This window comes from Marmota marmota, unplaced genomic scaffold, assembly GCF_001458135.2.
Source record: "Marmota marmota marmota unplaced genomic scaffold, marMar, whole genome shotgun sequence".
In the NCBI taxonomy this organism is placed as follows: Eukaryota; Metazoa; Chordata; class Mammalia; order Rodentia; family Sciuridae; genus Marmota; species Marmota marmota.
Window position 1 is genome coordinate 28,994,635 of NW_026000221.1, and position 13,135 is coordinate 29,007,769.

General features: G+C 35.6%; 1 protein-coding gene across 1 annotated transcript in view; it reads right to left on the minus strand.

Moving 5' to 3' along the window:
* Positions 1-13,135, minus strand: part of Lonp2 (lon peptidase 2, peroxisomal) — a 99,834-nt gene that overhangs the window by 32,156 nt on the left and 54,543 nt on the right. Inside the window, exons 10-11 of the mRNA XM_015488765.2 lie at positions 12,287-12,413; positions 7,290-7,423 (exon numbers count right to left, since the gene is read on the minus strand). Coding sequence (XP_015344251.1) covers positions 7,290-7,423; positions 12,287-12,413 — 261 coding nt within the window. The remainder of the gene's footprint in view (positions 1-7,289; positions 7,424-12,286; positions 12,414-13,135) is intronic.

Below are 13,135 nucleotides of genomic sequence, written 5' to 3' on the forward strand. Positions count from 1 at the left end.
AGGTGGGAGGGAAAGGGAGAGAGAAGGGAAATTGCATGGTAATAGAAGGAGACCCTCAGGGTTATACAGTGGAGGAGGTAGAGAGAGAGGAGGGGAGGGGAGGAGGGAGGTGGGGAGGGGGGAGGGTGGAGGATGGGAAAGGCAGCGGAGCACAACAGACACTAGGATGGCAATTTGTAAATCAATGGATGTGAAACTGATGTGATTCTGCTATCTGTGTATGGGGTGAGGGTGGGAGTTCATAACCCACTTGAATCAAAAGATGTGGAAAATGATATGTCAAGAAATTTGTAATGATTTTGAACAACCCACAATGAAAAAAAAATTGAAAAAAAAAAAAAAAAGAAATGCACTCCTGGCAGTAGACGAGAAAATGGAAGTGTTCTGATTCAGAGAAGACTAGTAAAAAAACAAAAGGGGGGCGCTAAAAGGATCAAAAGCACTTGATTTTCCTACAGGGAGAGCTTCCTGTTTTGGTTAGGAAGGAGCCACACTTAAAATAACTAGCATAAAGCATGCTTCAGGCTGGAGAAGTCAATGGCAGGAAGCCACAACAAAGAACTCTGAAAACAGCTCCACACAGAACTGATCCTTCCTGGAGCACTGGATCCTGAGAAGGGCTAAGAGCAAGCGTAGACAGTGAGTGGGATGGGAAATGACGGCAGCACAAGAAGCAGTAGAGAAAATGCAAGCAACTCTGTTAGCATGAGACTCTCCTTTGAGGCATTTTGACCCCTGTACTAAGTATACTTGGTTCAGTGGCAGGATACCTTTCCTCAAATTACCGCATTCTAGCTAATAGTTAAGAGTGTGGTCAACTAGGGGAAGTAAATGAATGAAGAAAAGTAGTGTTGTTAAATCTTTTATTTTGATTTTTAACTATGAAGGTTTCAGAAAGATTATACCAAGGAATTAAGGACATAGTATTCTCCTTCCATTGAATTACACTGACTTCACTGCCCTGCACAAGGCAAACGCCAGGGAAACCACACATGTCACAATGTAACTCGGGCAAAATGGGATCCAGATTTCACTACAAAAATTGTCATAGAATGAGACAGATTTGTGGTCTGGCCAGCACAGTGCTCTGTGGTCAGCAGAGGGCTCAGGAACCTATCATGAGAGGATAGACCTATCTTCACTGACATCAAATCTTATTGTTTATGACTCATACCACCCAAACTGCTAGTCCTCTTTCAATTTATAACTCCTATTTTCCTATGGACTGAGAAATATATAGCTATGTTTATAAGTCTGTTAACTGAGGAGAACAGGTAAGGCATAATGTTTATTAGGAGATACTGTGAAGGGTTTTATGAATCAAATCAGTGTCAAACTAGAGATTTTATTTACTAGAGTAGTCAATTACATGGAAAGTGGTGGCCTAAAGGCTGTATTTAGTTTTCATTTTTTAATGATAATTTTCAACAAAGACCAAATTTCTTTCTTTTCTTTTTTTTTGCTGCTGGGATAATAATGCATTCTACCACTGAGATATCCCCAACCTCAGCTATGCTTTTTGTCAGTTTTTTCCCCCCCTTACTTGGGAACTGTTTATTACCATAATTCAGAATGGTTAGAATATGTGCTATGTTTAGAATCATGAAATAATGTAGTCAAAAGTAACTGAAAAGTTAAAGTTGTCAAAGCAGCTGAGAATTCATTGGCAAAATCTCAGAAAGGATGGAACCAGAAAGGAGGAGCTCAAAAAGCTGTATTCAAATTCTCCTCAAGTCACTGATTAACTCCTAACTTGAGCATATTCCAGGTGAGACTCCATGAAACCCAAGAGCAAGGAGTTACAGGGAGACTCAAAGGCAGAAGGGACTTTCAGTTAAGAACTCAGAAGCCTCATGCCCTAGAAGTATAAGGGTCCCACTCTAAGGAATAAGAAGCACAAACTTGGAGTACCACACCCTAGAAGTAAAGACTTTAATTCCAGGAATAAGGCTAAAGCAGAAACAGACCAGTCCTAAAAAGCCTAAAACTAAGCCTTGATAAGGTTGAAGCAATCACCACCCACCACCAAAACTAAGAAACAACAAATGACTAAAAACCAAGGGAAAAAACCCCAAGTAACAGAAAGACTCATAGGTGAATCAGATAATGGAATGAATGTTCTGATAGGTACTTTAAAAACCATGATCAGTATATCCAAAAATACAGAGGAAAAGATGGGTTAAAGAGCTGAAAAGATGGGCTGGGGATGTGGCTCAAGCGGTAGCACGCTCGCCTGGCATGCGTGCGGCCCAGGTTCGATCCTCAACACCACATACAAACAAAGATGTGTCCGCCGAAAACTAAAAAATAAATATTAAAAAATTCTCTCTCTTTCTTAAAAAAAAAAAAGAGCTGAAAAGATGATTTCAATTAAAAAATCTATTGGAATCTACTATAAAGAATCAAATCAACATTTGAAAAGTAGAAAATACTCCATACATTTAATAGCAGAAGTCAGCAATAATAAATTGGAACATAGGGCAACAAAATATACAAACTGAATTAAAGAGAAAATTAATGCAAAAAGTAGAACAGAGGATAAGTAACAGAGTTCAAAGGACTCCTAGAATCTCAGATAGAGGAGGGAAAAAAGGTGGTGGTGGGAAAATATCTAAAGAGATAATGGCCAAAATTTTTCCCACCGATGAATTTAGCCCACAAATCCAAAAAGGTCAGCAAATTCCAAGCTGCATAAACACAAATAAAATCATAACCCTGCTATGTCTGACATGTTTGTTAACAGAACTCAGCAGCTAAGCAAAGGTTTATTAGAAAGTGTTGGTAAGAGATTTATTTATTTATTAATTTTGACATTGGGATTAAACCCAGGGGTGCTTTACTGCTGAGCTACATCCTCTTTCCTTTTTATTTTTATTTTTGAGACAGGATCTTGCTAAATAGCTGAAATTGGGCTTGCTAAATTGCCCAGGCTGGCCTTGAGCTTGTGATCCTCCTGCCTCAGCCTCCTGAGACACTGAGATGATATGCATGTCATGGGCCTGGCTGAGAAGAGATTTATGAATCAAATTAGGATAAAACTGGATAAATTCTTTGCTAATGAGAACTTCTAAGGAAAAATTCCTACCAGGTAGTAATTGATCATATATGGAACATGAGAAATTGAACAAACAGACATTTGCCTAACTCTACAGAGAAACACACAAGTGTATAAAACTGAATACACGGAGTATTTGTCTTGGCTAAAGAAAGGCAAAAAACAAACAAACAAACAAAAAAACCAGAATAAAACTGGAGTCATGTGCTTTTATCCTTCAACTCAACTAATACCCCAGGAAAAAAAGAGCAATTTAGAACACACTGATAGTATACAGAAAAACATAAGCAGCATTACTGTTATGAAATGATTTCCATACTTAATAGGTAGGTGACTGAAAGCATAAATATTCTTTCTCTACATTGATCAACTACACATCTCACTGTCTTCTTTTCTGGTCTGTTTAACTGTCGGTTAAAATCCCACAAATACAAAAACAACTGTTCACAGACAGAGACTCTTGGGTCTATTCCAGAAAGTTGGTTTGATACACTGGAGGTTTCTGCATGTTTTGAACCTCATGGCCTGAAGTCACTTTTCTTCCTGGCAGTAACTCTAAGTCCATCATTATTTTTAACATTAAAAATAATCTTCAGTGTGATACTTGAAATTTCTAAAACAACTGTTTTCTTTTATACCCCTATTTGAAATAATTCATTTCTTAACGAGAAACTTTCAGTTGCTAAGCTCCATTTAAAATTTTTGGCTTGAAAAATGAATGCAAACTCTTGTAGAAATATTTCTTTCAGCTTGGTTGATGTCATAAACACCACTTCAAGATTCATTATAATTATTCTATAAAATTCTGGAGCACAATTATTTACAGTAACTCATGAATATCTTACAATATTAGGACCAATATGGAGTAATATCTGTGCCTCAATAAGGCTACAACCAAGACCATCCTCAAGAGACAAATATTTATCCTAATTGTTTGTTCATTTGAATTACCTGGGTAATACCTTAACTACCCAAATCTGTTTAGCTACATCATCACTTAGGAGATGTTCTATGATTTAAAAAAAAAAAAAAAAAAGAAAAAACCAAAGGACCAATTAAATGTTAACCATAAAAACTTTAGGGTCATACACAGTTCACAAGCTGTTTGAACAAGTTCTTGAATATTTGTGGGTTATTTTAAAATATCGAATAAGAGCACAGATATTATTAGAAATATGCTAATGGATGTATATATAAACATTAAGCAACACACTATAATTATGGACAGTTTCCCTGGACATCAAATCCCTATATTATAAATTCTAAAAAACACTATCTCAACCTTAAATTTTCACAACATAGAGAAATTCATTTTACCCTCTATCTTCTTATTAAACCACAGACAAGAACAAAAAGACAAAGGCTTAGATATCTGAAGTCACAGCACAAAGGGAGTGCTATAAGAATAAAAAAGGAGAAATTCAGGAGCATGTAAATCTAGGTCTTACACTTAGAAAAAAAAGGAATGGTGATTGAGTCTTCCATTGCCACTGTAGCTACACCAGTGATTTCCCCCCCGACCCCCAGTGGTTAAGTGTCCCTGGATTGTTCAATCCCTATTTTTTAAAAATTTATTCTAATTTGTTATATATGACATTTCAATTCATATTATACATATATAGCACAATTCTGCATACCTCTGGTTGTACACAATGTAGAGTCACACCACCCGTGTCTTCGTATATATACTTAGAATAATGATGTCCACCTCATCCCACTGCTTTTTCTACCTCCATGGCCCTTCTCTTTTTCTCCCTTCCCTTTCCCCTATCTAGAATTTGTCTATTCCTCCCATACTCCCCCACCCCATTATCAATCAGCATCCTTATATCAGAGAAAACATTTGGCATTTGTTTTTTGGGGATTGGCTTACTCTACTTAGCATTATATTCTCAAACTCCATCCATTTATCTGCAAATGTGATTTCTATTCTTGATAGGCACTCTCTCGCCTAGGACAGTTTCTAAAAATTCAGATTTCTATAAACAGTAGATTATCTTTACAATTTCTCTCAAATCCTATTATAATGAGAATTAAAAAATAAAATATATAAACCTACAAGAACAAAAGGAATGAGAAAGAAGACAACAACTGAGAGGAGATGCTGACAAAATTTGGAAAGCAGAAAGTGGGTGGACCAAAAAATATTGAAAACTCTGCAGGCTAGAGAAAGCAGAGACCTTGGTGTCTGCAGGACAGGGATGTTTCATCAACAGCAGTAAGTTCATCTGAGTCATGAAGTCCTATCAAGGGTAGGAATGTAAGGTATCCCTGAAAGTGTGGGTGAGAAGTGGGGCTGTCTGTCTCTTTTATGCTGCTGTAACAGAATACCACAGATTGTGCAGTGAAGAGAAATTTATTTGGCTTATAGTTCTGGAGGCTGGGAAGTCCAAAATTGAGGGTGCATCTGGAGAAAGTCTTCTTGCTACATCATACCATGCAGAAAGGATTGCATGGTAAGAGAGCCCATGAGAGACAAGAGGGAAGGGGATTGAATTCATTCTTTTATCTGGAAACTACTGTGATAATTAACCCACTTCCCTAAGATAATGATATTAATCCATTCATAAAGGTAGAGGTCCCATGACCTGATCATTTCTTAAAAGGTCTCACCTCTCAACAGTGATGAAGTTTCCAACATATGAATTTTGGGGGATACATTCAAACCACAGAAGGGAGTTCAAACAAACATTTTAAAGTCAATATAAGAAATGATTGGAGTTCAATAGCCCTATCCCTACTTCACACAATGAGAACATGACCCCTGTTCAATTCATCAAAAGATGGCTGGTTTATTCTCTGGAAAAAATGAACCAGTGGAGTTCCATGCGAAGTGGGAGTGGGGGTGAAACATCATACAGAAATATGAGAATTATGTGAACATCTGCTCTTTGATGCCAGTGCTGTTGTGAGCTCAGTAAGTGAGAAGTAAAACAAGGAAGATGTTTTTTTAACTGTGTCTGTTCTTCTAAGCCTAGCACAAATTGTGGTTCTTTGATCACATTCATTTAACTCTTTTCTGGAAAGAGCTTTAGAAATGGTAGACTAATAAATCTAATAATCTAATAAATGGTAGACATCTAATAAATCTCTTTACTGAAAGTAATCTTCAGTTCCCTACTATTCAAGTCATATTTGTTATGGCAAGTTATGTTCTGCATACTAGCATGGTATGATAAACCCAAACCCCTACTGTGGGGAGCCACTCCAAACACACACGCACCTTTAAGTCCTGATGCACCACAGGGATCTGAAAGATCACTGTAGTCTGGTGCATTAGTCTTTTCCCTCACTCAGATAACATGGCTAACAAGGTGTGGCTATAGGAGTAGGAGATTCCCAGAGGGTGAGCTCTACTCACCTGTTCACTTGTAATCCTATCTCTTGCCTCATTTAATGGCTTCTCCCCAATAAAAGGGTTCAGTACAGGCTCTCTCTCTCTTTCCATGGACCCCTAAGGTTGGAGAAGCTGTTATGGGACCCAAAGGAAAAGATATTTTTCTGTCTCTGTGTGATTATTTTGCAGCCCAGTTCACCTGGACTGACCCTGAGTGTTTAGTCCTAGAATGCGACACCCTACCAGTTCTGGAACAAAAGTTAAAACACTATAACTGGGTAACAAAGGAAATATCTACATTTCATTAATTCCAGTAAAAGAATTTTCCTCCTATTACTATCTCCACAATTATTGAAGAAAAAAATAATTTATATTGCATTTAGTCATATACCTATAAAAGAAAATGTGTCAGAAAAATTACATACATGAAGCTCTTCCAGAGTACAAAGACCTGCTCTTATAGTACTTGGATAGCTTGGACTTTTGAATGTTGTAGTAAGTTTTTCTTTTCTTTTCTTTTTTTTTTTTTTTTGTAATAACTTTTTATGCTATGCATTATTCAAAGACTTAACAACTATCTGGGTGGGTAAAAAAAATTAGGGAACACCAGATCCCATACATAAAGTGTATCTTCATTTTTAAATCTGAAGAACTTACAATATCCTTACAGCATTAATATTGAATATTACTCCATTTATACTCTGTACTATTTGTAAAAGAGAACTCTCTTGATAAATTATACCAAACTTTAAGTTATTACTTATTCACTGAGTGCATTTACCACTGGAGTCACACGTGCCACTATTCCCAATGACAACACCATTCTCCACATCCAATTTAATTGTGCCACTCACTCCTAGCTGCCAGGCCTGAGAACACCAAAACAAGGCCACTAACCTTCTCCCTCAGTTATATCTGAACGGTCCAACTTGGCTTCCTTATGTTGTCCTTCTGCAACCTTCACAGCAACGGCTCGGCAAATGGCCCCAAACTTTCTATCCAGAGAACGAACTCCTGCTTCCCTGGTGTACCTGTGAATAAAGAAAAATACTTCATTTTGCCTAAATACCACGTTAAAAACAGATAGAAATACAACTAACCTTTCTATTAAAGGAACAGTATACATTTAAAAGTTTTTTTTTACTCTGCCTTGACTAATGAACTTACCCACACCGAAAATGTCTCATTTAAGTATTGTTACTTCTTAAACATTCAGATGTGCTTTCAGCCACAAATATTTCCTTTATATAGATTATCCTGAACTTTTACCCAATACCTAAAAACAAATCTTTGGTCCTTCAATTTATTTATTTATTTAATATATATATTATAGTTGGAGGTGGACACAATAACTTTATTTTTTTATTCTAATTTGTTATATATGATAGCAGAATGCATTATAATTCATATTACACATATAGAGCACAATTTTTCATATCTCTAGTTGTATATAAAGTATATTCACACCATTTGTGTCTTCATACTTATACTTAGGATAATGATGTCTGACTCATTCCACTGTCTTTCCTATCCCTATGACCCTTCCCTTACCTTCCCTCTCTTTTGCCCTATCTAAAGTTCCTCCATTCTGCCCATGCTTCCTAACCCTCATCACCGTTATGAGTCAGCATCCTCATATCAAGGAAAACATTTGGCCTTTGTTTTTTGGGGATAGGCTTACTTCACTTAGCATTATTCTCCAACTCCATCCATTTACCTGCAAATGCCATGATTTATTCTCTTTTAATGCTGAGTAATATATTCCACTGTGTATACATACCAGTTTCTCTATTCATTCATCTACTAAAGGTCATCTGGGCTGGTTCCATGATTTAGCTATTTGTGAATTGTGCTGCTATAAACATGTGTCAGATGTGTCTGTGTCCCTGTAATTCGCTGTTGTTTTTTTTTTAACAGTTGTAGATGGAGAGAATGCCTTTATTTTATTTGTTAATTTTTATGTGGTGCTGAGGATCAAACCCAGCGCCTCACACATGCTAGGCAAGCACTTTGCCACTGAGCTACAGCCCCAGCCCTAGTATGCTGTTTTTAAGTTCTATGGGTATAATACCTTTATTTTTAATTTTTATGTGGTGTTGAGGATCAAACCCAGTGCCTCACGCATGTTAGGTTAGCGCTTAACCACTGAGTCACAACCCCAGTCCTGGTCCTTCAATTTATATTGACAAAGTAAATTTGGCAGCATATAAAATACATTTATTTTTTGATATGTTTAAGAGTTTTCTAAAGCAAAATTTGTCAATTTAAGAAAATTCTAAATTTATTGTACTTGAAATACTACAGAAAGAATCAGAAATTGAGCCAACTGCAATGGTGTATGCCCGTAATCCCAGTGATTTGAGGGCTGGGGCAAGAGGATTGGGCGTTCAAAGCCAGCCTCAGCAATTTAGGGAGGCCCTTAACAACTTAGCAAGACTCTGTCTCAAAATAAAAATATAAAAAGTGCTGAGAAAATAAAATAAAATAAAAAGTGGTAGGGATGTTGCTCAGTGGTTAAGTGCCCCCCTGGTATCAAAAAAAAAAGACAAAAATCAGAAACTGCACTGAATGTAGGACAGAAATCAACTTTTTACTAGGAACTTTGCTAATCACCTAGGGACTCCGTGTGTTTTTATTGTGATTTTTATAAAATACTCTCTTTATTTATTTATTTAATATATATATTATAGTTGGAGGTGGACACAATAACTTTATTTTTTTAATTACATATTTAAACTTACATATTTCAGCAAATTCCACAACCCATTCCATAAACCATTTTTGGTGTAACCAACTTTGGTGGGATAGGAATGGACAACATCAGGCAAAAAATTTGTTTTATCTGAAAAACTGGATTTGATTTAGGTAGTCAGACATTCTAGGGAAGGAGATTTTAAAAGTTGTGAGAAAAGACAGATTAAAGCAGTTGGCAAAAATAAAGTAAAACTCATTTCAGTCAAAAAGATAAAAGGACATAAAAATAGAGTTGACATTCTATAACTGAATATAATTTCCTTTTTTACCCTGACACTGGGATTGAACTCAGGGTCTCACACATGTTAGGTAATTGTTCTACCATTGTACCACATCCCAGCCCCAGAATATAATTTAAATAAGGAAGAAACAGGACGGTATACTGAAAATAAACAAATCAACATATAAAGAAAAACCAAAAACCCACAGTAGCTTCCTAGACAACTACATGATCAGCTTAGGTTTAATGGGACAAAAGATGAAAGCAGAGGGTCTGGATAAGCTTACAAAGGAATGGAATGAAAATACAAAAATGAGACCGTGAGGTTCAGAATGAATTGGAGGTAGCCAAAAATAATCAGGATATGCAACAACAAAAATACCTCTTTATGTGTTTAGAACAATAATGGGCTAGAAACCAAATTCACAGATTATATCATTAACAACTGACCAAAAAAGTAGACATACAAACTCCTATTTGATATCTTTAAATTGTAAAAGGAGGAATAACCAGGGTCAAATAAGAAAATAAGAATTGGCTGTTTGGGGTGGAGGATGTCGCTCAGTGGCAGAGTACTTGCCCAGCATGTGTGAGATCCTGGGTTTGATCCCTAGCAAACCCCCACCCCCCAAAAAAAGAATTGGTTGATGTTTCTCATGATGATTTGAACATAGGATGTTATATATGCTGATTTTCAGAAGACATAAAAAACTAACAATGAAATATACATAACTACAAATTTTAATGTTTTGGCTTTAAGAAACTAAACTCTATAAACGCAGAATGGGGTATGCCAAGCTTAGCAAAAATTAACTGAAAAGGCAAAATAATAACTCAAAAGAGCTAATAATCTAGAGAATTTTATTCAGAATAAGAAAAATATGATCTTCTTCCACTATGAACTGTTCAGGCTATATTTGAAATAATGCGTTATACTCTGAGTATTTCTATAAAAGGTACACTGATACATACTGGACTCATTCAGAAGACTAATCAGAAAGGTAAAAAGCCTTGGAACCAGGTCAAGAGGAATGGTAAAGATAACAGGAATGTTTAGCTTGAAGAAGAGACTATTTATGGGGTATATATCTGATATCTGATAGTATTTCTTTTTATTTCAGAAGGAATGCAAAAAGGAGGAATTATACTTAAATTCTAGATGCTCCTATAAAGCAGAAATAGAAAATTATAGGGAATGAATATAAAAAATATCTTTATGGCAAAGTTCTCACCATCCTGGGACTGGAAGTATTCAAACAGGCTGGTTACACTGGGAGGAAGTAAGACTGGAATGTTAAAGGTCTACGACTATGACATACTCCAAAAATGAGAAACTTGAACACAGATACTCTATGCTGTAAGTCTAGTAGCTTACTACATATCTGAAACTTGCCTGGAGTAGCATATACTTGTAAGGTTTTAAATATAAACATAGATAGATAAAAACTAATAAAACTACTCAGAGAGATTTCCTAATGTCCATAGCTTTTATGATTTGATGTTTTACAGTAATAATAATGATGAAATAAATAATAAATGAAACAGTTCTCCAGGAGACAACTGGGAAATACAAATAATGTTTATTCTTCAGAATCATCATTATTCAGATTTAGATAAGAATATCTCTATCACTTGGATTTTATATAGAAAAAAGCTATCAAAAGGGTTAAGTGTCTTGTTGAAAGTCACAGAAGATATCATAGGTATTATCTGGTACAATAATATGTCTGGAAGATTTTGGCAAATCACCTAATTTATTTCTCCTGGAATTATTTACACAGTATAGCACAAAGGAAGTTTAGAAAAACAATGCCCAGGGAGGGTGAGGAGGGGAATAACAGAAGTACATTGGATTAGACAAAAGGGAATGAAGGGAAGGGAGTGGGGAGGGGAATTACAGAGAGTAGAATTAACTGGACATAATTTTCCTATCCTTGTATTTGAATACATGACCAGGGTAACTCTGTATCATGTGCAACCACAAAAATAGGATACTAATTAGAATAAGTTATACTCCACATATGTATAATATGCCAAAATACATTCTACTGGCACGCATATCTAAAAAGAATAAATAAAATTAAATTAAAAAAAGAAAAAGAATGCTCAGGTTAGATTTAGTCTTACTATTTTATATTTAAATTTAAACAGACCCATAAGAAAGTTGGCATAAATAAAAAGAAAGTTTGATAAGCCAAAGATATAGAGAGATGTTTTATATCTTTTGAAAAACAGCATTTACTAGAAAAGGCTGCATGAGTGTTTGGCAGCCTATACAACTTGCTGGATGATGCAATGGATGTGTAACACTGAGCCAGGAAAACTGTAAGAGGCTATGGTAGATAAAAATTTTCAACAGGGTATGTTTTCCATTCAAACACACAGTCTATAAATACACAGTCTACAATACTCAAATAATTTATGCTGTGCTTGCCACAGGCTTAAGCACTTGGTAGCAAACTTGGGGAAGCATCTTCTTTATTATTTCAGTGTTAATTCCGAAGATCAAAACTCTTGAGATTTTTAAAAACCTCTCAAAGAGAAGAAAAGGAAATCAGAATAACCTAAAACAGATGTCTGAAAGTTGCAACTCACCTCTTAAGCAAATTAAGCAACTTTCAAGATTCAAGGCATAACAAGTGTCTCTTTATTTTCATGTGTTTGGTTCTTGATCTATCAAATTAATCCCTTAAATTTCTACTGTGGCAAAGTAGAACTTCTAGTTCAATGAAGGTACTTATCAATGAAGATATTCTAAGTTGAATCTCTATGAAATTCTAGTTCATACAGAGTCTTATTTAAATCAATAGCTATGGCAGTGTTTGCTAGAAATTTGTTGGAGAAAGAGAAATGTACACTATGGGAAGACATTAAAAAAATCTGCTCAAACATTAATGAAGCCTTAGGATGGGTGACTAACCTGGTGATGATGGCAAGAGTAGTAACCTGAGGGATCTGAATCTGTTGAGGAGTCAGCCCATGTTGTTCCAGTTGCTTTGGGATTAAGTGCCTGTGGGCAATCTCTATCTTTTCCTCCTGTGTATACCCTAGAAAAGAAGGAACCCTCTTCTGTAATTATTCACATAGCTCCCATAATGCCACGCTTTTTTAGTGAGTCAAATGCTAATACAACAGATCTTGTACTTGGAATGAATTTATGTATTACTTTAATTAATACTATAATTAGAACAAGAAAATTTCTCAAATAAATCTCAAAACTTAGAGACAGTTATCTCCTCATTCTCAAATGCTCTGAAATTTTACATAGGAAAATAATGCATCCTTTTCCTTTAGCATAATTTGATACATTCTTGAAAAATTTTCACATTCACAATTTCAACTAGATAAACAGTGGGTTCCAAGGGAATGACTCCAAAGGAGTTTTTTATTAGAACTCTGCCGCAGTCCGGCTGCAGGGTGACGAGCAACTTGTGTAGATTGATACAGCTGTTGATACAGCAGGACTGCGACAGAACTCTAACTATAAATTTGAGCAACAAAACAAAAACTAACATGTTCCTATAAAAGTTTTTTACCCCAACAACATGCTGGAAAAATATGTAAATATAAAATAAGAGACTTTATGTTCTTAGTTAAAAGCTTCATTTGTTTTAATTTCTGTCAGAAAAAAATTCCACCCAAACTAATGCATCCTTTCTGTTTAACAAAACAAAATTTTAAATAAGACCTGAAAAAGCAACTTTTGAATACAAAGAGGAGTTAAAACGACCAAAAAAGCTAAAAAACAGGATGACCAAATCTGCCAGAG